This window comes from Mixophyes fleayi, chromosome 5 (assembly GCF_038048845.1).
Source record: "Mixophyes fleayi isolate aMixFle1 chromosome 5, aMixFle1.hap1, whole genome shotgun sequence".
NCBI classification, from domain to species: Eukaryota; Metazoa; Chordata; class Amphibia; order Anura; family Limnodynastidae; genus Mixophyes; species Mixophyes fleayi.
This window is the reverse complement of record NC_134406.1, coordinates 204,492,501-204,520,324: the sequence shown is the minus strand read 5'-3', so window position 1 is coordinate 204,520,324 and position 27,824 is coordinate 204,492,501. Positions and strand designations below refer to the sequence as shown.

The window sequence follows — 27,824 nt, the reverse complement described above, 5'->3', positions numbered from 1 at the left end:
TAATTCGGTGGATAAATGACCATAAACAGCAGTCCAAAATATTCTAAGTCCCGGTAAGAGGACAGTATTGGAAAAGCAGTGGTAATACCTCACAAAAAGTCCCAAGTCGGGATGCCGATAAACTCAGATACCTGGTGACTGATGATAACATCCAGGGGAGATTGCGGCTGTAGGTGGTATGATAGCCGGTAGCTAGCGGTGGAGCTAACATCCGGGGGAGATTGCGGCTGTAGATGGTATGATAGCCGGTAGCTAGCGGTGGAGCCAACATCCGGGGGAGATCGCGGCTGTACATTTAACCACCAAATTATTGGTCGTTTGATAAGCCTCCATTGTTACACATTTACCATCCTTTGGACATTGCTTTTATTGTATTTTATTTATTATTGTTTGTTTTATCAATTGTTTTTTATTTTTCTGGTTGTCCCTTTTTGGATAATAAATCAGCTGTTTTTTACCACATTGATTTTCACTAGTCATGTCATGTATAATTCCTATTATAATAATTATAGCATTCCCTTATATAGTTAGTGTGTTTTAGGCAATTGAGCGCATTATATTGGTTACGCATTGTTTGTGATACAGGAAGGGATTCCTGATTTTTTTTTTTGCTGCTCTTGCCGTTTGGAGTTGAGCGCAGTTCCTTTCCTTTGAGGCTATCCTTCTCTCCCCACGGCATCAATGAGCTGTTTCACCGGTTGTCCTTCCTTGGATCAGTTTTAGTAGGTAGTAAGCACTGCATACAGGGAACACCCCATAAGACCTGACGTTTTGGAGATGCTCTGACCCAGTCGCCTAGCCATCACAATTTGGCCCTGTCAAAGTCACTCAGATCCTTACACTTGCCAATTTTTCCTGCTTCTAACTTCAAGAACTGACTGTTAACTTAAAAAGACGGTTCTGCACTGATATTGTGTGTGTGCATTCATTACTTATGTACTGGCTCTGTGCAATTTATAATGCATGTTACAATCAGGTCTTTATTTATGCAGCTAAACATTTTGAAATACTTTTTTGCGCTGGGCTGGTACTTTTCAATGAGATTATCCTTTACCTTTGGCTTTCCAGTAGAGCCGCTTGTATAGAGGATGAAGAGAGGATCCTCTGAATCCAGCCACTCGGGTTCACACTTCTCACTTGCCTCTGCCATCAGCTCATCCAGCCACCTGTCAGTATCTGGGTTCCAGGCAGTCTGCAGACCGAGCAAAAACTTTTACCAACAGAATACTATTCTCGACCAGTTGCAATACGATCTGCTCAATGGTGTTGAAAAAAAAGTGAGCAAAATCATAATAAAGTCTTAATAGGAACAAAATTCTGATAGACACTGTATAGGTTCTCAGTAGCAGAAGCAACAGTTACTTATAAGTAAAGAAATTGAAATCCTTATATTCGCAGAAGAGTTTTAAACATAAACCACACATTGTTAGCAGTTACCTGAAGTTTTGATTTGTGTTGGTTGCTTAGTCTTTCACTGAGGTGTTTAACCACAACGCAGGTCCTTACAATGTGCGCCCTTTTAATAAAAGTATAAAACAGATTTTTATTAAAGAGTATACACATCACAACAAAACGACCTTATCGAGCAGAGTCAGTGTCCCTCCTCACTACCAAAATACCACATTTATAAGTTAATTTCATCTTAACACGCCAGAAATTAACAGACTCATGAAATGCATTGCACTATTTAAGACCAGATACTATTAGGGCCATGTACTAAGTGTACATGTGTATTTACACCCACAAACCCAAGGGTATAATGTGCATATCTATGCCTTTCCAAAAACCTTGTCTACAAACTGGCTCTTGCTATATGCTTAGAGCAGCCGCTATATACATGAGCAGAATATGTGCAGCACCTCACACCGACTGAATAACGTATATGCTGCACCTAGTAAACGATCTTTATTTCTCAACTGGGTGGGGTTGTCTTTAAACTGTTCTTACCATTTCTCTTCTGTACCAAGTTGAATAAAATATTATTCAAACTTGAGCTAATTACAGCCATTAACATTTGTTTCTTAGTCTTGCTTCATTTCTAAATTATGCGTAGGCATATAAATGAACACACAAATTTGTAAGACATGAAACATACTTTTCACTGCATTTATGTATCGCCTCGTCTGCAATATGTTTCAAGTTAATCAGTTTTTCTCCTCTGAATACACCATCTGCAAAAAAAATAAAAAATTCACAGAATGCAAGTCACTAACAAATAGAGAGGTAGTATTATGTATTATTTCAAGGTGTAAGTATTTCACACCTGCGGTAATAAGGACGGCACACTGGGAGTCCAGGATCCTTTCACATAGGGATTCTGAGGAAAATCCGGCAAACTAAAATAACACAAGAACAAATCAAGCCCATATTTCAGTTTGCTATATAGGCTGTGTGTTACTGCATGCAATGAAAGCAAAGGACACAGATCAGACATTAAGTACCATGTGCTGTACTGTAACTAGAGCAATGACATGAGTTAGGGAGGATGCTCCTATAGCTCCTCACATGCTGACCAGAACAACCTGTCCTGCACTGGCAAGGCCAAACTAGCCCAAACAGATGTGGTTTTTTCAGCCTAACAAGCCTGTCTGTTTTAAAAAGCTAGTGGGTGGGTCAGTGACTCAAAGAGTTGCCGGTAAACGATTTTATGTAGAAGTCCATATTCCTTTTGGAGAGGATCATATAAATGTGCTGTAGTGTAGACTTACCACTATAGAGTGAACTGCACCAATTCTGGCACAAGCCAACATAGAATATACCAGTTCTGGGATCATTGGCAAATAGATAGACACTCTGTCTCCTTTCTTCACACCTTTAAAAGTAAAGGATTTGATTAAATGGGGTTAGTTTAGTTCCAAATGCACTACTTTCTATTAAACAGCTATATAGAATAATATGAATATGAAATTATATTGATGTTGCTGTAGTTTAGATAAGGACTCCTTAATAATTTGAATGATTCCAGTTGAATGGATAAAAAAATTGCATTAACTATCATTTGCACTTTTGATGCACTTAGTAACTTGCCTTCCACTGAGCTGAATGAAATACATGGAATGTTCCTTCACCTCCCTTAACTGCAAATAGAAGCACATAATGGGAAGGGGAAGGGGAAGAGGGGCTTATCCGATAGTGAAGTGCCCCTGGAGCCATGCACGTCTGAATTTTTTGCTCACATATCATACAGGTGTGAGCAAAAATAAGTGGAGATTTCAGTGCCACATTAAGTAGAAGTGCGTGCAGGAGCACATCACATGAGGACCTCGCTTCAGTCTATGTTTAATTGAATTCCCCTGATGTGTTTAATGCACCTGTATATTAAATACATTTTATTCATGAACCCCATTTCCGAGGTTATGAGCTTTTCTCGGAACTACTTTGGGCTATTTATGTTTCTTACAACAATAAAGAAATATTTAATTACTGTAATTGTGTTAACCTCATGCAATTCGCTTGTCACTCTTGCGGGCATATTCAATTAGCTGCATTGTTCTTTAGAACGCAGCTACGCATTACTACCGCTACTACAGAAATTTCTCAGGTGATTTTTGCTAGCAGCTCTATGGCCGCAAGAACAAAAAAGATGAGCAGAGACTTTCTGTCAAATCCCGTCCCTTGGAGCATTTCCTGTGTTGCGTGTGTACTTCCTCAGAGAGATCAATTAACCCATTTTCATATGATGGCCAAGTTGCTTTCAGAAAGTGGCTGAACGCAGATGAACCTTAATGTTCCACATCAGCTACAGTAGCTTGTTAGTGTGACATACTCACTTCTCACAGATCATCATCATATTCAATTTATATGGCACAACATAATCCAGAACACCACACAATCAACAAAAAAAATAAACAGAACAAAATAAAGATAAGTATGGGGCAACAGAAACAATAGAATCAGTAAAAATCAATACAAGAGACAAAAGAGAAAGCAACTTACATAAGAAAACACAACTAGAACAAAGGAAACATTACAAAGAGGATGAGGAGATAGGAGCTAGAGAGGACCAAAATTGTGACAGTTAACATTCAAGAGGATTAGGGAAGTAAATGGAGATGATAGGGGTGTGGGGAAGCGAGAGGATGAGTTAGGTGGATCAGGAGGAGGGAGCCGATTAAGATGCAGCAGGGTAGCAAATGGAGATCATAGAAGTGAAAGGTAAGATGAAGTGTGAAGAGGCAAATGTCTTAGGATGGGGCAGGCAAATTTGAAAAAGTGAGTTTTGAGGGAGCACTTGAATGATTCGAGGTTGGGCGCGAGACTGGTTGGGTGGGGCAGAGAGTTTCAAATGTGCGTGAGTTGGCGACAGGTGAAGGTCCTTGATAGTACGTAGTGAGCAAGTAGGGAAGTATTTCTTGACAAGGTTGGAGATATGGTAGGGGGAGACATTAAGGAGGGCTTTATAAGGAAGGGTAAGCGACCTGACTGTATTTTAGGGGGAATGGGGAGTCAACAGAGAGCTTGAAGAGAGGCACAGTGGAAGAGGAATGTCAGGAAATGGTGAATCTTGGAATGTAGCGAAGGTCAAGGTGACAGGATAGGACAAGGTACTGAATGTGAGGATTGAAAATGAGAGCAATGATGATCCCCCAGGCAGCGGACATGGGAACAGGGCAGAGTGAGACACTGTCAACATTAAGGGAGATTGGAGGAAGGGATGTGAGACTAGGTGGTAGAAAGATGATAAGCTCAGTTTTGGATATGCTGAACTTGATGTAGCTTCCAGCCATCCAGATGGAGATGGCACCATAGGAAGAGAACCCTGAAGGAACAATCAGAGAGGTAAGAGGTAAACTAGAAAAGGCACTGCTGAGAAGGCCAAGGGAGTGAAGGAGGAGAGGATAGTCAACTGTTTTAAAAGCAGTAGAGTGGTCGAGGAGCAAGAGCAGGGAGAAGTGGACTTTCAACTTAGCCAAGAACAGATCATTAGTCACCCTGGTGAGGACAGTCATGGTGGAGTAGATAGTACTGGAGCATAATGATTGTAAAAGATCAAGGAGAGCGTGAACGGTGAGAAGGTGTGTTAAACGGTTGTAGACTAGCTGTTCGAGAAGTGTGCAAATTAATGGGAGTAGGGATATAGGACGGGAGCTTTAGAAAGCCATGGTCGAAAGATTTTGTTTTTACATTGGGATTGACGAGTGTTTGTTTGAAGGCAGAAGGGAAGATGCCGGTAGATAAGGCCAGGTGACTACAAGTATTAGATGAGAGAGAGCGGAGGAGGCGGGAGAGTAGGGTCCAGAGAACAGGTTGATGGGAAAGAGGATGGGACGAGTGAGAGGAACTCAGAGTTACTGACGGGAGGGAAGGTGGACAGGGGCCTTTGAAATTGGCTGGGAAGGGAGAGTGATAAGGAGATGTCAATATGGATGGTTATAGAGCCTGCATGGACAGCAAATAATGGAAATACCCAGATTGTGCATGCTGGATTTTTGGGCCATCCAGCAATGTTTTTAGTTCTCATTGACATCAACAGATCTCTATTTTGCAGGTGGCTCTAAAGCACCTAAGAATATGTACCCTTAACAAGCGGATTAATTTCTAGATACAAGTAATACCAATTATTACAGCCTTATTAGAAAATAGTTTAATTGTATCCGTTACCAAAGAGAATAATTACTTGGTACAATTAGTAGTAAATGACTGACAGGTCATAGTTATAAAATGAGCAAACCATTGACAGGTTACTTCATATCTTCAACAAGCATAACTGCTATTGTCTGTAAATATATAACAGCATTAATGTGTTGTCTTAGAAAGATTTCAGTGCACATTTTATTGTACTGTTTTTCCTTTTCAAGAGAGAGACCAAGAAAAACAAGTGTAATGTAACACATTAAAAACATACATAAAACTTGCCTAAATTTCTTAAGACATTTGCCATCTTGCAGACTTGTTTCAGTAAATGGGCATATGAGATCACAGAAGAATCACTAGGTGAATTGCCTTCCCTGAAAATAGGAAAAAAAGGGATATGTAAATGTTTAATACTTTGTCATACATGCACCATACTGTCATTCTCTATATTATATAGAGGTAATACACTTTTATACTAAATCATTCTCTTCCTGTAATCTATTTATACTAGCCATTTAAAAAAAAAAAAAAAAAAAAAATCTAGAGATTACCGTTTGTGTTACTAAAGAATTCAAATGCTTGTGACATACAACATTGCAGCATATTTCACATGGGTAGCTTCCTATATTTGAGACGTTAACAGAGGGTCAACGTTCTGTGGATAGGTGGACAAGGAAACCTAGTCCACATTTAGTTGTCAATGTCCCAAATTCTCCCAGCTACCCATGTAAGAAGATGCTAAATTTTGCACCTCCAAGACACTGCCATTTTCACGTGCAAATTGATGGCACGCTGCATAAAATCCACCACATTTGTGAAACAGTAAGTACCAATGATATGCACTAGACACACTTTGAACTATCATAAGTTACCTTTTCTGTTTTGCCATGCCTTCAACTTAATTGCCTGCACAGCAAATATGAAACACAGACAGATCTACTTCCACAGTAGACAGACTTATTCTCCAAAAAGTTTACATATTTACCTAGTTATATCCCTAGGGTTTGCTCCACTAAGCAGGTCTTCTAAGTCCCCATGCTCAAACTTATACAAATGTAGCAATATTTTAAAAAAAATAGTTATTTTTATCTGGATAAAAGTACTTAGCTTAAAAATATAGGTAATAATATTCAGCAATGTGGACGTCTGGACATCCCACCCTAACAGGTTGTGCCCTCCTTGGGTACTTGTCATGTAAAATTATCTACCCTGGGACCCCTAAGTTATTGCACTTCATAACACAAACAAATTTAGTTCTTTGCAAGACTAGAGCTCCCCAGAAAGCAGGAAGACAACACTGCTGTTGCATTATCCTGACAATGTCTCAAGGTTGTAAACCATTCTGTATGTGTATTAAACAGCTGTATTACTCATTTTCCTCCAAAATGCTCAGTAAAACAACAGATACACCAACCAGAGGTAAACATTAAGGGAGAATTAAACTTGGGAAAAAACAAAAAAATGTTCGAGACTGGTGACTTGTGCGGCCATACTGTGGTTATATCTATAAAGCTTTGTATACTCATCATCCACAATTTAGTCACTAAACACGGCTATATTTCTGCAATACTTTTCTTTACTATGAGTCTAATAAAAACATTAGCATATGAAGGTATAACAATATTCATGTTGCTAATCTTTCACTATCTTCTATAAAGGTGTTACTAAAATGCAACACTTTTCATTACTTTTCACCTTTGTACCAGAATTGTCTTACGCCCTTCCAAACCCTCCTAACAATCTTCGTGTGGAATAAGCCTCTCACAACAGAATAGCTTGGAGACATGGGCTGGTAGCAGAGGACATGAGAAAAATGGAAGAAAATTGGAATACAGACACAGTCTGCTCAAAACTTGGAGATGGGTAACAAAGCTATGTCTGACATATGTATGTCCCTTTACTAGGCATATGTAAGCACACAAAACAATTGGATTCTATCATTTTACATCTATAGGCATTGTAATAATTGACCAATACATTTAAAAACTATTAAACCAATTGCACTCAAATTCCTGTTTCAAGTATATCAGTAAAGTCTACAGTAGTGGATCCCAAACTATCACAGTTCAAACCACTTTTAGGGTCTACAGAATTTTTTCAAAGCACCCCTAGGCCAAAATAATTACTAAAGTAGTCCCTCGCCTTGCTTTACCACCAGTCCGGCCGCGGCACTCATGCGAGATTTCCGTGGCACCCCAGGGAGTCCCGGCGCATTTTGGGAACCACTGGTCTACAAACTTCCCTGACAACTCACCAAAACTGTAATTACGCAAGCAAACTCATTGACACTGTGCAGTCCTGGTAGCAAAAAGAAAAGGTAAAAGGTTCATGAGAAAGTTGATAGAGACACAAAGATACTAAATCTACTAATTATATCACCATATATTCATTGGTCAGCCTGAACATACCAGTAGGTCACAGGATGTGGATTAGATAAACGTCTTTAAGATAAGATACAGACTACTACCTTGAATATGATAACACACATTACATCTCAAAGAGCTCAGACTATGCAAGTAGACACTATAAAATCAGACTGCATCCACTAAGCAGACACTTCCATTGTTGGCAACATTTTAAATGACCTACTGGTGCAACTCGGCACACAACACACTATACTGTATTAGAAGACCTTTGAATGACACAGTTTCCTTATGAACTGAATTATAATGTACTGTTTACATATTTATTTTTAATAAAGAAACACAAAATCTAAATAAGCATAGATGTTAAGAATTGCCCCCAAAGTGCAGAATATGAAGGATTTTATTATACAGTTGGTCAATTATTTAAAAGTATGGACATTTCCTGGGATAAATCTGTAAAACCTAGCAAGTCCCTAGAAGTTAGGGACCGTTTGCCGTGATGCACTACCGGAGAAAAACTATTCTCAGGCATTTAGCAGTTAAAGGGACACAGATCCTTATGAGGTTCAGTGTAAACAAGCCATGCCCTGGGCCCTGCCTTAGTGACGTGGAACCAGATATTGTTAGAGGAATTTATTGCAAACATAAAAAGAGCAAATAAAGCTGTCCAGTACACAATTCACCAAAAGTGTACAGACTACAGCAGATGCCTTATATAGAGGAGCTACTACTAATGTGCACAAATACTGTTTAAGTATAAAGCTCTCATAGTTTGAGATATTTGTCACTGCATAAATAGCAGCCAAATGGTTTGTTTACCCCCTAAGTCAGAAGTGTTTCATTAAGTAAACTTTATGGGGGGAATTCAATTGGCCGCGCTACTGTAAAAAGTAACGTGGCCTGCGCACTTATGTTACGGTAATGGTGCGCATAATTACCATTAATACGGTAGTTTCAGTGCCGGCGTTTTGCTCGCGGCTCCAGGAATCAGGGTTCAAATTACTGTATTAACGGTAATAGATTTAGTGCCGCGTTACTCGCGGCAGAATTGAATTCCCCCCTATATATAGATTTTTATTTTTGAAACTTGCTTTATAGAAACACTCCCATGTTTTATGCAATGTAAGGCTATGCCAAGTTGCATCTAGGAGTATGTATAATGACAGGTCAGTAGTAACCTTAATGATAATTTTAGACTACATGAACTTGTTAGGTTAGCATTTAGATAGCAATAACCTTAATTAAACTGGGCGCTTCCCGTTTTATACAGTCACTGCTCTATGTATAGATAAAAATGAACATAGTATTGTTTAATGATTATCTATGCTCCTTAGAATGAACGTCATACATAGTCCTGTTCTCAGTCAACCTTAATAAAAATATGTTGTATATATTATCTCAACAACTTCCTTATGCGCCATACATGCTTCTATGTTTGAATCTTACCTTCCTGGGAAGTTTCCTAGGCGAACAACATATTTTTGTAAAATAAATTCCAAAGACCTAGTTTTCTCAAAAAGATGCAAGATACATTAGATGTGATTTAGATACAATAGGCACAGTGTAGTAGCCTATATCAAATCAGCAACTTTGCTTACATTTGCATACCTTTCAATGAACAATATAACTTAGCTGCTGATTGTCTGTAATGAGTTACTGCACTGTGAACGTTTTTTAACTACTTTAGTATATTTGCTTGTCTTTGTTTTTTCTAAAAATAGAAAATAAAACCGGATGTGCATTATGCTAGTCTTGTTCTTTTACTAGGTGTCTGTAATATATGTGTTATTTGAATACAAAACTGAGCAATTTTAATGGCACATGTTAGGGCTACAATTGTTGTATTTTAACTCCATCAGTAATTTATAAAACAAAACAACTTTATACAGATTACCCTCCAGGATGTGTTCAAAGAGAACATTAATAGCAACATAGGAGATGGGTGTAATGTCAGGTCACTGGGTAACATTCCTTAGCTACAAATATTCTGGTTTGCATGTATTTAAAAAAAAAAATTGAAAAACTACTTGTTTTTGTACTAACCAACTGTCCAACATTGTTCCACTTATTATCACTAAGTTAACTGGGTGATTTTGTGTTGCATACAACAGGTTCGGCGTGAGCAGACAATTGGTAATGAAAAGGCTATGATAGAATGGAGATAAAGGCAAAATCTTTCTATCCAGTGTAAATGTTTAAAGTGTATTAGCCAAACTGCTGCTGTACCGTTGTTAAAGGAGACAAGCCCACAATCAGTGTTAACAAGCAAAATGCATCGCTGAATAAAAAAAGGGTACATACAGCAAATGCTTTTTTGAATGTATTAAGCATCTTAACTAATGCAGCATGATTGGCTGTACGAAATGGGCGGAGGTATGACAACCTGAACCATAATAGTCTAGTCACTAGAATAAAAAAAAAACCACAATGTAGAATACTTCACAAGGCTCAAGTCAATGAAATTTAAAAAAAAGCCCTTGAAACTATAGTATAATTTTTACTAAGCACAGAGCACGTTTGGAGAACACAGTAATAGTTTACTAGGGGTGGAGCAGACATTAGATTTGGACACACAGGAGAGGAGACCTAAAGCTTTGCCCCCTTCAAAGCCTTTCCATGTGGAAGCAATTGTACAGGCAGCAGGGTTAGTGCTGATTTCAGATGTGTGTCTTCAATACATTTTTCATGGTGTTTTCTGTTTGCAAACTGGGACATGGGTTTTTTTGGGTTTTTTTTAAAGAGATGTTCAAAGTGCACACTTAATGGTGACCCCCCCCCCCCTTTCCCAAGTAGCAATATGGAATTTGGGATAAACGTCTCGCTCCCCCTTCACTGTCAGTGTTCCAATCAAAACGCATGCATTTTAAGGGAGAAAAAATAAATAAAAGAAAGATGCATTACAGAGACAACAAGGAGGGGGAGGAAATTTCTCCCCAGAAATGTATAAATATTTCATTTTCGTTGGCATGACCTTTAAAGATACAACCAATTCTCACATTTCAGAAAGGACCAATATGGGCCTACCCTACTGGCTGCATTACCCATTTAGTTGTCACTTAAAAGTAAACTTATTTGGAGTTCTGCCACAGTTTCATCATGTACAACTTTCAAGAGATATATCACAGCATTTGTTGCTCAGAAAATTTAGGCACATTGCACTTGTAAAATAAATCACATGTGATAAGCTTTCAGCATTAGTTGTTGCCCATCATCATCAGTGGATCTCAAACTCTCAGTTCGAGGCATCTTTAGGGTCTCCATAATTTTTTCAAGGCACCCCTATGGCAAAATAATTACCCAGTAGTCCTCCGTCTTGCTTACCACCAGCCCTGGCTACGGCACCAGGGAGCCACGGCAGCCAGTTTGGGAACCACCTATCTAGATATCTTTCTTCTATTGTCATTTTCAAATGCAGGTCCCTATTTGTAAGGGGGAGATTCAATTCCCCGTGTTGTTGTTTAGAATCATTACCGTTAGTACAGTAGTTTTAACACAGATTACTGTTTGCAGCTCAGGGAGCCATGAGCAAAAAGCAGCATCGAAATTACCGTACCAACGGTAATAATGCAGATCAATCACCATAGTAACAATAAAGCACATCCTGCATTGTTCTTAAGAACAACGTGGGGAATTGAATCCCCCCTAAGACTTTAAGTTTTACCTTCAAAGCACCTGTAACTGTTGCAGCACTAATGATCATAGAGTGGTTACTTGTGTATACTTTCTATAACCTGCAAATCTGAAAATGTGCTAACACGTTTGTTTGTTTTTTATGTGGTCATTGTGTCAGAGACTCAAATACTTTGTGTTTGCTACTCAGGCTGGCTCAAGGTGCTCAGCAAGCACATTTTCATACATCATAACGCCTTTTATTATCATTTTACATTGTGTACTTGGTCATATTACCAGAAAAATGCTGTTTTATCCCCAAAGTTTTTCTCCATGACATTTCTGTCCAGAACATTGTAGCAGACATTGGTTTTTGCTCCTTTCATGAATTCCACGAAGATTTTGCCTTTGGTGATGTCAAAATTATAATCCAGTACTTTCCCAGAGGGAGGAGATTCCCAGTAAAATCTTGAAGCAACCTCCATCCAAAACTCTGCAAGGAAGAAAAGTATGAGGAAGAAAACCCTTTAATGCAAAGAATGTTGACTTTTTTTTTTTTCTTTCTTGTTTTTGTTTTTAATTGACAGGTAAACAAACAATACTGGGTAATATATTTCTAGAAAGACAATTATTTGGCATAATTAGCTCATTGTATTTTTGACCATTGTAAATCAGAGTTCATCATATCTAGCAAATCTGGGAAACTGTAAGAATCCTTATCTTTACATACACATTATACAACAATGTTTTAACAGCACACTGACCAAATAAATATGTACAATAATTTCAGAAATTAAATTCTTCGCTATCCAAGCACATAGAAATACCTTCAGGACTGTGGATGGATTGCTCGTATAGCTCCTTGTACCTGTTGAAGTCTGGGATGTGGGCATGTTCTTGCAAGGATTGTGCAGGGGGGTAGGTTACCAACTCCTCTTCTTCTAAGGCTGCTTTAGCCGTAGTCTGTACCTGGCTTGGCATGTTGGCTGCAATAAACCACAAACACCTTAATTTACAAGTCACCAGGAGCGACTAGAGTGTGCTATAGGTAGGAGGAGGCCCCCTTCAGCAGAGGTGTGTATGTAAATGGAGATGTCAGAGGAAATGAACTCCAGTAGGTTTACCACAGACTAATCCCTCACTGCCTCCTCCTCCTCCTCCTCACTAGCTGTTCTGTCTCTTGCAGGAGGACCCTATTTGTGAATCTCGCCCGGGTATGTATTCTCATACCTCGCCATCCAATCACCTGGCGTTCTGCTAACACTCCTCCTTTCAGATTGGCTGCGGCGCACTCGGCTCATCTCATGCCATTGGATATTGGGGAGATGGTGCGCGTATAGGGTGGTGGAGCCAGCGGGCGGAGGATGCGAGCGATAGAGGGAAAGGGGTAAAAGCCGTGACAGAGTCGGCTGACAAATATGAGGCTTTGATTTCAGCCTTTGGCTGACAGATATGAGGCTTTGATATCAGCCCTTGAAAGCTGCTGTTTTATTGATTTACCTCAGAGTGAGGTTCTCCCATACAGCTTTATAACAATGGCTGCAGTGATTGCTGTAGGGGCACAGAGTCTTTACAACACAGTGCTTTAAAGTATGATATAGCCATTCACCTAGGAGAGCAGGCAGCGTTCATTCACGGTAGCACTTCCTGGTTCTCAAATAGATTAGTTCATCTGAGAAGGGAAATGGAGTTTAAAGTGACACACCTCTGGGCACATGGGATTCCCAAGGAGTGGCGCCTTGTAAGGTTGCCAGATCATCGGTATAATAACGGGCACGTCATAGGCAATGCAGTTATGTGTAAAAACTATAGGGAACCAGAGTAGATCTGATCTACAGTAAACGTGTCACCTTACATGTCTATTTCATATATGTGAAGTTAGTATACGGTCACCTGTGCCCTGCTCCCCTTTGTAAGGATCAAACATGTGTAACTGAACAGAAAAAAGCAATTTAATGCAAAATCTCACAAATTAAGGCAGCCACTGAAGTAAAATTAAAACTCCCACTTCATCTAAAAGGACAAAAAAAAATCATATTTCTGGAATTATAGGAATTAATAATTAACTACACAGATAAATATCAAGCCCCAACAATGAATGCAAACCTCATAATTCATCTAGAGTAATACACAAACTCCTAAAATAATTTTCAGTCCTCCGGGTAAATGTACCCTCCCCTAAATGAATACTAAGGGTCATTCAATTAAGTGTGAAGTGCCTCCTCAATGGACCCGAAGGCACTCCGCGTTATCGCAACATTGTGGATTTCCTAGGGTTGCAAAGGGAAATCCGTGATGTTGCGGTACCATATTAACATAAAAAATGCGCAGCCGCGATGTTGATCGCAGATTGAATATGTGAATATGCCCATAAGAATTTCCAAATGAATAAAATCACCTAAAAATTAAGTTTGCTTAACTAATGTCCTCTTTTAAATGACCTAGATATTGCAACCACAGGATCCCCAGTTCTGTTTTTTCTCTGCCTCTCCACTTGGACCTAGTTCCCCTCTGCTCCAGCCTAAAGCCTACACTTACAGATACATTGGGCCTGTTTCATCAAGGAGCGTAAAACAAACGTATTGTGTGTGTTTTTTTAAACACACAGTAAACCGAGCATACGCAGTTCCATATTCAAAAAGGAGCGGATGTAAAGATAGGTTTGTTGATGATGACGGGCAGGGCCGGACTGGCCATCTGGCACTTCTGGCATTTGCCAGAAGGGCCGATGGCTGTATGGGCCGGTCCGGTCCCTGCGCTTCCAGTCCTTTTTTGTTTTTTAAAAAAACTTATGTTAAATCTAAAATTCTGACCCAAGTCAGCCTGTGGTGTCAAGTATATCTGGAAGCGCTTCAATCAGCTGGAGAGAATTGACACAGACCAAGTTCTGTATGCAAGGAATATTCTCTAGTTTATTGATACAAAGATACAGGTTTTTATAGGCTACTGAATAAATGAATCCTACGTCATATGCATACAATAGTTTATACCACTAGTTTATGAGAAGCGCTACTGATTAACTTTCTCACGTATTCTTGAGGTGTTTACTTTTCTCCCCCTTCTAAGGACAGATGAGCCTATTATTTCTTATCTCAAGGGGAGTTGGAGATATGCTATGTGCAACACCATGGATACAGCTCCCATGCTACCAGCTGGATATGAAGCTCATTATTGTTTTCATAACTGGTTACATTCTTCAGGTGTTCTCTATTAGTTCAACTTCAAGGCCATAGGCTCACATATTGCAAAACTGCAAGTTAACAGAAAAATGAATAATCTCTTCTAGCAAATAATATTTCTATACAAGTTACAATAAAATGGCTGAACAAAGGCCTTATGAGGCCTTAACAAAAAATCATATTTAACATTTCCCATCTTTTATTCAATTTTCGACCCTTTCTCCTCCTACCTACCTAATCCTATCTATAGAACCACATTCTTAATAAGCAGGTACTTATACACATGTAGGAGGCCACATGCATAGAGTTGGTCCCCTTAGGAATCTGTCAACTCATCCCCCACTAATAAGCCTGTGATCCTCCCTGTCCTAACTTGATTTATGAGGAGATGCATTTTGGCAAATGTCCATGTCTAGAAAAGATGGTTTCTTAGAAGATGGTTTCTTAAAAGATGGTTTCTTAAAAGATAGTTAATGAGTCTATAGTAGTTCTGCAGGCCTTGCATGTCCTTTGTTCAATCTTTAGTAGTTTCTTGTTGCAAACTCTGCAGTTCTTTGGCTTTGCTAGTCCAAATAATTCATGACACTCATAGTCTGGTCAGGTTTCAGAAGTAATTTCTGTGATCATCAGAGGTTCGGGATTTTCAGTGGTTCCCTTTTTGGAGAGACAACAATCAAGTGTCAGTAACTTCTTAATCAGCCATATATTTAGTTTCATTATCACCTATACGATCAACAGGATTGCTAAACCATTTGCTACTAATGCCAATATTTCCAATATCCAACATGAATCATTACTGACAACTTTACCAATGAGGTTATGCATCTGCACAAAGACATTTTCAGAGTTTACTCTACTATGAGTGCAAATTGTTGAGCACTCCTTCCCATATGTTTCTCACAGTGGCATAGGCAATATGTCACTTAACTGTCTGTTTCATACTGGGTTAGGGAGGCCTTAATCCCTACTTCAGTCACAATTATTCTGGCAAGACATATCAATACAATGAGACAGTCATTTCTATTTATCAGAACAAGACTCCCCTGATTTGAAGACTTTGCAGTGTTATGCGTGAATCCAGGTGTCTCTTTCCTGTACTTTCACTGCCATGGGAGTCGTCAACAGGACTTGATAAGGACCCTTGTATCTGGGTTCAAGACTTCTCCTGATGTGCTTTCTCACGACCACCCAGCCCCCCAGGGTGCAGTTTATGGGTACCTGTATCAAAATTAGGGTTTGCAATGGAGGAGAATATTTGACCATGTATTTCAGTTAGTTGTTTCTATAATAAGGCAACATAATTCAACAAATCACTATATACATGGTGTAGTTGCTATGGAAAATAACAGCCTGTTCTGTTTGCTGTGCCAAACAATATCTCATATGGTGTTAAACCTGTGTCTTTCCTAGCAGTATTTTTTACTGAGTGCAGGTAAACATGAGATCCATGGCAGACCTGTTTCAGCCATTATTTTCTGCATTTTCAATTTCAGTGTACCATTAAGGCGCTCCATACATCCTGAACTTTGGGATCTGTAGGGGGTGTGATAGTTTCTGGAATCCTTGCCCCGTAAAGTGTATCCCTCTGTCACTTACAATGACCTCTGGTACACCATATCATCAGATTACCTCATTTGCAATTTTCTTGGCTAATGCTTTAGCATTTGCTTTTCTATACAGCCATGTCTCCAGCCAGTGACTAAAGAAGTTGACACAGACAAGCACATTCTCAAAGCCCGAGCATTTGGGAAGTTATAAAGTCTATCTGTATCCTCTTATAGGGATATTATGTCTGGGGTGTGCTTTTCCATAGGACAGACTTACTCGGGTTACTTTGTGCACAGACTAGGCATTCTGCCACTAACGACTGTGCTGCTTGGGCGAACCCTGGTACTATCCATAAGCTGCTAGTGAGTACAACCATAGCATCTTTTCCCAGATGCACTTTCTCGTGTGCTATATTGGCCATAATGGGATAAACTACTTTTGGCAGACACAAACGCTGACCTTTACACCACTCCTTGCACTTCTAGTGCTCCATGTATTGCCCAAGTCTTTTTCTTATTTTCTGTTGCTTGTCTTTCCATAAGTTGGAGTGTGCTCTGGTCAAACAGGGGTCAGGGGGTCACCATGTAAATAGACTCCCCTTGGGGTACTGGGGCTATGGCGGCTTCTCGTGCGGCCTGGTCTATTTCACTTAGCTTCGGGGGTAGTATCTCTGTGTGTGTCTTCACCTTCATCACTGTTTGGAGGACAGCTGGAATGCAGTGAACAGTGCCCTGGTATGTTCATCATATTGACTGGTTTGCTTGCTGAACCCATAAGGTCCCTACTTTTCCATACAGGGCCATAATCATGCGCAATTACAAATGCATAACTTGAATCAGTGTAAATATTTACTCTTTGTCCTTTTGCATATATGCATGCAAGTGTCAGGGCCTTTAGTTCAGCTTCTTTTGCTGATGTGACTCGGTAGAGTCTGTTGAATCACTATTTCTGTGTGTGTGGTTACAGCACACCCTGTATAAGGGACAGGATTTATGTAATAGTGTGAACCATCTACAAAAAGAGTGATGTCTGCATCTGGTAATGGTTTATCTTTAATGTGAGATAAAACCAGAGATTCTTGTTTCATTAGTTCTATGCAATCATGTTCAGAAAAATTTTGTTTGCATTTTTTTTTTTTTTCCTTTCTTTCTGTTCAAGCTGGAATGGAATTCCCCCAAATCCCTAGGGTAACCCCAATATATACAGGTACTTCTCCCATCTTTTGAAACTTGCTGCAATAAGGCAGCAGGATTCAACATTGTGCACTGCTTAAGTGTAACGTTACTGGGAGTAAGCAGTGCTACTTCATTAGGATAGGCTTCAGTAAGGAGCATGTGGAATCCAAGGAAAAGGTTCTTGGTTTCTGAGTTCCACAAAGTTTACACTCATTAGATGGAGTGTACAGTACAACGGTTAAGACAGATGTGGTAACTTTAATTCTTCTGGAAGAGAAACACTTAGCTTAAATAACCTGTTAATAAGCCACATCATCAGTTCTATTAGTGTATATAATAATGTGTTGGGCCACAATACTCACAAACACATTCCTGCATTGGGTGTAAACCCCTGTAGTCATGGGTTGCTCTTTTCTTTATTTGGTTGGGTTAAACTTTCATATTAGAATTTTCTAATTATGTATAATGATCTATACATTACTATGGGCCTGAGTCTGGTTCTTCCAAACTTGGCTTTCCTTTCTAGTCTAGTACACATCTACAGCGCACAGCAAAGGAAAATAACGTGCAATCTATATTCCTCCTGCTAATATCAATGAACTCCCCTCTCTGGTCTCCCTTGGACCTTTAAAAAACTTAAAATACAGTTTACTCAGATTCCCCTTGTCTGAAGGTCTTAACATATATCTGTGAACATGAGAGGCTCTGGGGCCTCTTGTGCTTCCTTTTTTTTTTTCTTCTAATAAAAAAGGAAAGGGAGGAAGAAAATACACAGTGCGCTCGGCAAGTGTTATATGTCACTCATTTCACAATAGGAGGGAATGTCCTTTGTGCTGTATATCTTCATACTTAGTAAATCTGGCCGGTAACAAATGTTTTGCTTGTGCTTGGTTTCTGTCACAACGTACGATACCGTTAAGGTAACTGGGTGTCCTAGCACAATATCTATACTCTTTTCAAGCACTAAAGCGGAGTAGTATGCAAGTGACCTTAGCTTGCGACCATGTATTTGTGTCAGTACTCCTTGTACATGTGCACTGACTTCATAACAAAATAATGTGAAAGGCTTGTCATAATCTGGCAAAGCCAGTGCTGGCGCTGAAGTTATTTCAGCTTAAAATTGGTTAAACATTTGGTTCTGCTCAGAGGAGAGTATAAATGGCTTGCTATGATCCAGAAGTGCTAATGCAGGAGCACATACAATTGCTCTTAAAGTCTTAAATCTTTTTCATTTCTGTAAAAATATAGAATTCCCATCAATGCATTACCATACCCACAATAAAAAGAATTATTTACAGTATATGACAATTATAGCACAGTAAATAAGGGCAGTAAATGTCTTTACAAACACTGATTTACTCAAAACTGTAATGAGGATACAAATAAAAACCTTTTGCTTTCTGCACATACAGAAAAACCACCTAGTTCATGCATTTGCTATGCGAATAGCACATAAACTCTAATATCTCTTCCAAAACAAGGTAATCATTACTCAGAAGAGTTTACGTTATTTAAATCCTTCATTAGTTTATACTTATGTTTGTTGTGGTGCAAAGATGGTGCATTGGAAGTTAAATCAATGCAATCTGGATTGCCTAATGGGTCTTTGCAGCTGGAGACCTGTGAATAAAAAAACTTTTGCATAGAGATTAACATTTATTTACTAGGAATTACTGTAACTGTAACATGCGTGTATACTGTTATCAGGTAACCAGTGAACAGCTGCTAAAAGCTTAACTGTGACGCTATGCGTTCCATGCCTTGATTTCCTCAAAGGGGCAGTCCCTAATTTCACAAATAGAGAATGTCAAAGTGACGAGACCTGGGCGAGTGTTCAAAGCCACTCCTTTCTTATCATCTCTTAGTACAGCCCTTTTAAATGACACTAATTAAATTTCCGGGTTTAGAAACATTCAATCTGGAATCTTGGTTCCAAGTATTCAACCATTTTAAAAGCAGCACTGTCTCATAAATCAGAGTACTCTCGTTAGACACAATACATTGTGTCTGTAAATCATTCAACATTTTCTCAACAAAATCTCTCTCCCGTGACCAAATATTCACACATATTTCTAGATTCTGTGATTTTCGTGTTCAAAGTAAAAATATATTCACTTAAGTCTCGCTCACAGACGACATTTTATCTCGTAACATTTCTTTAAAGGCATAACAAACCCTCCTGATTTCTGAGAACATTCATCAGCGCCATTTTAACACAGATAAAAACAGCATGTAAGCTCACTCCCACAATTCTCAACTTCATTAAAGAGAAAGCTATATTTCTGAACTTCAGAAACAAAATTATTTTGTTCAAATACAGAAACGGCTTGTTGGATCCCAGCCAGCTTTGTTCTGACACTAGTACTTATAGTGATAATGTACATTATTTACAATCTTGTCCGTGCAATCAGACCAAACATTTTAAAACTTCTTTTGTATCTTTTTAAAAGCTTATCATTAAGCAATGAATGTACAACTTTTTCAACCTTGAAACATGTCTCTTGTAAAAAACGGACAAGACAGACAAACATTGTGATTTAAAGTAAATCAAACATCTCCCTTATAGAGCACTAAGACAGAGAACAAACAATGTGAATTATCACGGATCTCTCTCACACGCAGTAAGACGGAGACAAAACTCACATACAGAGAAAGAAAACTTAACTGACATCTTCCAGCCTACTGCTGTGGAACTACAAGTCCCAGCATTACACTAAATACAAGTTAGCTTCAACATGTTATCATCAATCAGCACTCCGGACACATTTTTTTTCAATTTTACATACATTGTCAAAAAACAAAAAACAGTGTGCTTCTTATCTCAACACACTGAAATCATTTACACAGAATAAAGGAGGGGCACATTTCACTTATTCAGCTGCACAGGATCAAACATACATTTATAATATACAACCTACTTGATTCATTATTCAGCTTCCGATGCATTTAGCATATCCACATATATTTCGACTTTTCAGATCTCTTAACTTTCCTGTGCCACCTCAAACAATCTCTTGGGGTTTGATCTCAATACCCCTTTGTTCTTGTCACATTACCACTTGCAACACCTTTGTTTCTCCATCCACACATATCTTTGGCTATCCCCGCTTTCTTGAAAAATTCCCTGCAGACCTTCTACTCCCCCATTTCCTTTAGTCTTTGTGCATCATATCTATGAGGGAGCTGCTGTCATTTGTTTACTATCTATATTACTCGTATTGACAGTATTCTGTTGAGTCCAAATCGGGACTCTTATCTAGTTTCTGTGGGTTGTCCTTGCACTGGACGTCCCGTTCTGTGGACTCCTTGTACTGGATGTCCGTGCTAAATAGCTTCTTTGACAGTATCTGGGACGAAGGTCTTTTGGAAATCTCTCTTACACAATTTGGGCAGATTACAGAATCTCCCTTCTTTGATATACCTCTGGGGATGGTGTCTAAAATGTTCACTCAATGTTCAAAACAATAACTCTCTAAATCCCTCTATTCCATTACATGCTTCTTTGATCAATGTCTTATGTGACTTTTATGCTTTATACATCATACATAGGTACAAACACATGCACTCAAAATTCAATCATCTTTCAAAAATCTAATCAACAATACAATTACAGTAAACAAATTGGGTTAATACTGTATTATATTAATCAGATGATACTTGAGACTCACAAATTCGCGTGTCAGGTGCCTCAGACAGACATGAGGTGACCCAGACTAGGAAGACCAACGAGTAGAAATCTACTGACCGCGGATGTTGGGGTTCAATGTGCTGGGAAACCTCCGTTGTCTGTCTTGTAGCCTGCTGGACAGCGAATCTCTGTGGCGACCTCCAAGTTGTTAAATCTAAAATTCTGACCCAAGTCAGCCTGTGGTGTCAAGTATATCTGGAAGCGCTTCAATCAGCTGGAGAGAATTGACACAGACCAAGTTCTGTATGCAAGGAATATTCTCTAGTTTATTGATACAAAGATACAGGTTTTTATAGGCTACTGAATAAATGAATCCTACGTCATATGCATACAATAGTTTATACCACTAGTTTATGAGAAGCGCTACTGATTAACTTTCTCACGTATTCTTGAGGTGTTTACTTTTCTCCCCCTTCTAAGGACAGATGAGCCTATTATTTCTTATCTCAAGGGGAGTTGGAGATATGCTATGTGCAACACCATGGATACAGCTCCCATGCTACCAGCTGGATATGAAGCTCATTATTGTTTTCATAACTGGTTACATTCTTCAGGTGTTCTCTATTAGTTCAACTTCAAGGCCATAGGCTCACATATTGCAAAACTGCAAGTTAACAGAAAAATGAATAATCTCTTCTAGCAAATAATATTTCTATACAAGTTACAATAAAATGGCTGAACAAAGGCCTTATGAGGCCTTAACAAAAAATCATATTTAACACTTACGCGCGGCCGCGGGATGTGACGTCATGACGTCACGCAGCCGTCTAGGTGCCGTCGGTCTGTTGAGCGAGCAGGTTGTTGAGGTGAGTTGGTGTGTCCGGGGATAGTGACAGGTACTGCAGGGGAGGGGGAGAAATGAGTAAAAATAACTGCAGGGAGACTGTATGGGAGAAGTGATTGAAAATGTCTGCAGGGGGAAGGGGGGGGTGTGAGGGACAATGTCTGCAGGGGGGAGGGGGAGTGTGAGGGACATGTCTGCAGTGGGAAGGGGAGGTGTGAGGGACAATGTCTGCAGGGGGAAGGGGGGGTGTGAGGGACAATGTCTGCAGGGGGAAGGGGGGGTGTGAGGGACAATGTCTGCAGGGGGAAGTGAGGGACAATGTCTGCAGGGGGAAGGGGGGTGTGAGGGACAATGTCTGCAGCGGGAAGGGGGGGTGTGAGGGACAATGTCTGCAGCGGGAAGGGGGGGGTGTGAGGGACAATGTCTGCAGGGGGAAAGGGGGTGTCTGAGGGACAATGTCTGCAAGGGGAAGGGGGGGTGAAGGACAATGTCTGCAGGGGGAAGGGGGGGTGAGTGACAATGTCTGCAGGGAGATTGGGGGGGTGGGTGACAATGTCTGCAGGGGGATTGGGGGGGTTGAGTGACAATGTTTGCAGGGGAATTGGGGGTGAAAATGTCTGCATGGGGGGCAATGGCTGTAGGAGGGGAAAAATAAAACATTGCCAATGTGTGTGGGGGTACAGTATATGACTGTAATGTGTGTGGGGGGACAGTATATGACTGTAATGTGTGTGGGGGGACAGTATATGACTGTAATGTGTGTGGGGGACAGTATATGACTGTAATGTGTGTGGGGGGACAGTATATGACTGTAATGTGTGTGGGGGACAGTATATGACTATAATGTGTGTGGGGGACAGTATATGACTATAATGTGTGCTATTAAGTGATTGTGGGCTGTTTGGGGAAAATTAGGTATATTTATTAAATTAAATTATAAATTATTTAATGCCTGAGATGGTTGGGAAATGGTTATTTTTATTAAATATAAATGCTATTTTATTTCTTGCTGGGGTTGATTGGAGGGAGGGAAAGCGGTTTATTTATTAAATGGGAATACTATTAATTTAATGTTGGGGCTGGTTGTAGGGAAATAGGTCTATTTATTAAATGTATATACTATTTAATGTCAGGGCTAGTTGGAGGGAAATAGATGTATTTATCAAATGTGAATACTATCATTTTAATGTTGGGGCTGGAGTAAGGCCTAATTTTAAAACGTAGGTGTTATATTGATTTAACACCGCTGCTGGTTGGAGTTTTCTAAATTTCATGTAACCATTTTTTTTTTCAAATAGGGCCCCCAACATTACAGGATCCAGACAAGCAGCAACTGATCTAAAGACACCAGCAGCCACAAGTGGAGACAATGACAAGGCAGGTAAGAGAGACCAGGACATTCTGCCAACTGCCCTGAATTTGGTGGGTGACAGTCCCGCTTAGTCAGGATTTGGTGTGAGTACAAGGACAGTTGGGAGGTATGTACTGCTTCACATTGTACTGCTTGTGAAGGCAGAACTGTGTGCTCCTAATAGTGCTCACAGTATTGCCTGTGTATTTGTTGAAAATGTGTCTAATAACCATATTACATCATAGGAGCCCCTCTGTCTTAAGTGCCTAGGGCCCCCTGAGCCTAAGTCTAGCTCTGGTTAGCAGGAGGGAGCGGATAGCTACTCCCAGTTCCTGGATAGGACACAGCCTGCAGAGAAAGCCGAGGAGCTCTAAGTCTCATGAGATTTATTAATCTTGTGAGACTAAGAGCTTCCCTGCTCACTCTACAGGAAGTTCCCACTCTGATGGATGTCAGCAGCATCAGAAGCATAGATAAGTGCAGTGGGCTGGGGGTGTTGTAATGTGTTTCTGGGGTGGGGTGTGGTATGATAGGGAGGGCCTGATAAATGTAATGTTTTATTATAATGTATGTATCAATGCCCCACGTTGACCATGCCCCCAACATAATGTGGGTACGCCCCTTCTGGCGCCGCTGCTGCGCAGCGGCACACAGTTTTGTCCTGCTCATCAACAGGGATGGGCCTGTATGCTTGAAATGCCAGGGCTGATTTTTAGTCCCAGTCCGGCCCTGATGACGGGTCTAGGTGCTCTCTACTCCAACAGACAAGTCGCTGCAGGATATGTCCAATACATATGTGGAATATAAAGACCCAAAAGTATACAGAAAAAAATAAACCATTCAATGTCACTTGTTAATAATAATGTACAGTAATGACAAAATATTATAACATAAAAAAGTAGTTTTTATCATAAAATACATTAATGAGGATGTTATTAATGTCTACTGTACATAAAATGCATTTTAACAGGTGTAAACACATGTTCTAGCTTGCTTACGTGACTGATATCACTAGTAATCGGCACTTACACAAGACCTATAGCTGGTGCAAGTGATATGACAGAACAGGTACCTTTAAGATGTGTGAATCGAACGCTGCGGTGTGCGCTCTAGCTTGGTACGCTCTTACTGTACATTGGTTACAAGCATACTCCCATTCCCCTCCCTGTTCCGCCCCTGGAATCATTGTACATTGCACATTGCTGTGTTCTCTGGCGTATGGCTTGTTTCTGGACAAGGACAGTATGATTTTTTGCAATATACGGCACACATCAGCATTTTCGTGCTTAATGATTCAGGCCCATTAGTCCAGGAAGTGCAACTTCTGGTGCCCATTCTGGAGGTCTGATCTATTGGCATCAACTGTTAAAGGGGGTATCTAGTTGCCCCAGGACAGTCTGTTGTAGCTTGAAGGGGCATAGTGATGAGCAACCAAAGTGGGATGACCCTGATCATACGTAAGCATATAAATGGGAACATGACCAAGCTCCCTTGGATTGCTGTAATATCCCAAGTGTCCATTTGCATATTTTCCTGAAAAATTTCCCTTTTTGGTGTTATATATAAACATAGCTGGGAACGGATTATAAAATACTCTTAACGATAATACCATATTGATTTTGTGAAAAAGGTTAATTTGTGGCACTATATAAATAACTGATGATTATGATGATGATATTTTCTTTAACCTGCAAATCTATATTTAGAAAGTATTGTATATTTGAATTAAGCAAAAAATGTCTTGCACACAAATTAAACCAGCATTTAATTTTTGTCTTATAAGTTGGAAATCACCAACATTGTGGTTCTAACGGTTGACAATTGTTATAAGTGTGGATAGCTGCAGAAACTGGGCTGATCTTAATCTGGTTAAAGTGGATCTATGTTTTCTAGTCATGTGCGCAGCATTTTATATGGGGAAGGGGGGTGTCTGAATTTTAGTAGTATGTCAGAAAATGTAGACGTTAGTGAACTGGAGTTTGTTTACTATGTGACATTGTGCACTGATCAATTTGTAAACACCAGATAATCTTCTATTAGGTATACAGGACTAACCAAGAACTTGTCAGTGTATGTCTGTTGCTTATGTATATATTTCCCTTTATATGAAAGCCAGGATTTTATTAGACACTGCAGCAGCTGCTTGGCTCCGACTGCTCTTACTAATCTTACTGTCTACTGGTATTCCTAAACCCTTTTCCATCTCAAATTTCTTAACTCCTGTACCATTTAAGGTGTTAGTAGCATAATTGTTACTACATTTAATATGTATCACCTTACCTATATTTGTATTAAAGAACATTTGTAATTTCCCTGCCCATCCTGCCACTTCGTCCAAATATTTCTGTAGAAAGCATGTCTTGTTCTGAGTTCTCCACTTGAAAGCAATTATTGTTCTCTGTCCCCCATAACCACACCCATTTACGCAGCTCTAATTCTGACCCTGATCGAGTATTATGTTAAGAGCCATTTACAAAGCAGCAAAACTACAACACAAATGCAGTTTTTATGTGTAATTGTATAAAATAATCAAATATACAAATGTGACCCATGTTTTAGACAGCCACAATATTTCCTTAGTCACATGACATAATTAAGACATAATATTGGAACAGCTTTATTTATGGGACAAAACTGGAAAAATTTAATTGAAATAAGGACATCATCATCATCAACATTTATTTATATAGAGCCTAGAAATTCCATAGCGCTTTACAATTGGGAACAATCATTAATAAAACAATACTGGGTAATACATACAGACAGAGAGGTAAGAGAACCCTGCTCGCAAGCTTACACTCTATGGGACAATGGGAGTTGAAACACAAGGGCACGTGCTACATCAAATTGCACACTGGACCAGCTAGAATGCAAAGGTAAAAGTATTGAGTGGGCTGTGTGATCAGTCACACAGCAATGTTGGTCAGAGGGTTGTTGTCTTGTGTTAGCTGTGTAGAGGGTGGTAATAGGGTAACCTAGGGAGATTAAGATGGTGGTTGAGGAATATCATCAGCTTGCCTGAAGATGTGGGTTTTTAGAGAATGCTTGCAGGTTTGAAGATTAAAGGAAAGTCTTACTGTGCGAGGGAGGGAATTCCCCAAAGTGGGTGCAGCCCGAAAAAAGTCCTGTAACCGGGAATGAGAGGATGTGATGAGAGTGGAAGAGAGATGCAGATCTTGTGCAGAATGGAGGTGTCGAGTCAGGAGATATTTTGAAACAAGTGAGGAGATGTATGTCGGTGCAATTTTGTTGACGGCCTTCTATGTTAGTAGAAGAATTTTATATTGGATTCGTTGAAATACAGGCAACCAATGTAGAGACTGACAGAGTGGCTCAGCAGAGGAAGAATGGTGTGCGGCGGTGCTGTATACAATACAGCACCGCCGCGCACGGACGCTTCTTTGACAGCGCCGCGGCTGCTGTATAGGACAGTGGCCACTTAGTTAGCGCAGGGGGGGTTTCTAGAGACTCAAAAAAAACCCTGCGTGCGCCACTGAGTATATGTGATGAAATCATTAGAGGTACAAAATTTACGCCAGTGACGTTCTGCTTTACGAGAAAGTTTCTATAGAGTTTGTGTTACTTTAGTGTGCCACGGTTGGCAACGAAGTTTACACAGAGTATGTAGTGTTGTTGGAGCCACTTGATCAAGGGCAGTTGCTAGGTTTTGGTGAAAATGGGGTACTGCCCGATCAGGGGAGGAGAAGGTAGAAATTGGGGAGAGAAGGTGTTGGAGAGAGGTGGAAAACTGTTGAAGATCAATACAGTTGATATTCCTGCGGTTGTGAGGAGGCTTGGAAGAGTTTGACACTGGTGAGGGTAAATAACTGGGGGTGAGCGAGTAGCTAATAAGGTGATGATCAGAGAGAGGGAAAGGAGTGTTAAGGAAATCAGAAACTGAGCATAGACTAGAGAAAACTAGATCAAGACAGTGGCCATCCTGATGAGTAGCGGATTCAATCCAATTGGAGAGGTCAAGTGAGGATGTTAGAGAGAGTAGTTGTCACGGTCGTCTGTATTTCTTGATCCGATTTGTGACCCTTGGGCCTAGCTGGAGCAGGACTGAAACAGAACCTAGCAGCCTGGATGATCTTCCTGCTCATGTTCTTGCTGAATGTAGAATATAGCAGGGGAATGAGCAGTCTGGAAATGCTGACAGGAACAGTGCACTTGGAAATGCTGACAGGAACAGAGCACCTGGAAATGCTGACAGGAACAGAGCACTTGGAAATGCTGACAAGAACAGAGCACTTGGAAATGTTGACAGGAACAGAGCACTTGGTAATGCTGACAGGAACACTGTAAACTGGAGCCAAGAACTATCCTCTGGAGAGAAGTGTGTTGTTCTGGCAATGAACAGATCACAGCAGCAGGTTTAAATAGGGTGTTCCAAACAACTGTTGGCTGTACAGTTCATGTGATCACAGCTGCTGAATCTGGTTGGTCTGGAATGATCACCTGACTGCATCCAAGATGGCCGCGCCCATGCAGCAGAACAAACAGTATGTGTTTGTTTACAAATGGAGGTGTGGAGGACGGGAATGCTGCAG

General features: G+C 40.0%; 1 protein-coding gene and 1 long non-coding RNA gene across 3 annotated transcripts in view; both read right to left on the bottom strand.

The window, feature by feature from the left end:
* LOC142158923 (acetyl-coenzyme A synthetase, cytoplasmic-like) overlaps positions 1 to 12,725 on the bottom strand; it is a 33,882-nt gene extending 21,157 nt beyond the window's left edge. The window contains exons 1-8 of one of the 2 annotated variants that reach the window (XM_075213302.1): positions 12,377 to 12,725; positions 11,847 to 12,042; positions 5,857 to 5,948; positions 2,709 to 2,812; positions 2,264 to 2,336; positions 2,096 to 2,171; positions 1,438 to 1,516; positions 1,055 to 1,192 (exon numbers count right to left, since the gene is read on the bottom strand). In XM_075213302.1, the coding sequence (XP_075069403.1) occupies positions 1,055 to 1,192; positions 1,438 to 1,516; positions 2,096 to 2,171; positions 2,264 to 2,336; positions 2,709 to 2,812; positions 5,857 to 5,948; positions 11,847 to 12,042; positions 12,377 to 12,530 (912 nt within the window). In that variant the 5' untranslated portion in view covers positions 12,531 to 12,725. The remainder of the gene's footprint in view (positions 1 to 1,054; positions 1,193 to 1,437; positions 1,517 to 2,095; positions 2,172 to 2,263; positions 2,337 to 2,708; positions 2,813 to 5,856; positions 5,949 to 11,846; positions 12,043 to 12,376) is intronic. The other variant, XM_075213303.1, reaches the window with a different exon arrangement.
* A 1,749-nt stretch (positions 12,726 to 14,474) lies between these two features.
* Positions 14,475 to 18,938, bottom strand: LOC142158922 (uncharacterized). The gene is made up of 2 exons (XR_012692883.1): positions 18,441 to 18,938; positions 14,475 to 17,732 (listed from the first exon to the last, which is right to left on the bottom strand). It is a non-coding gene; the product is annotated as an uncharacterized LOC142158922 (long non-coding RNA).
* Between the last annotated feature and the right edge of the window lie 8,886 nt (positions 18,939 to 27,824).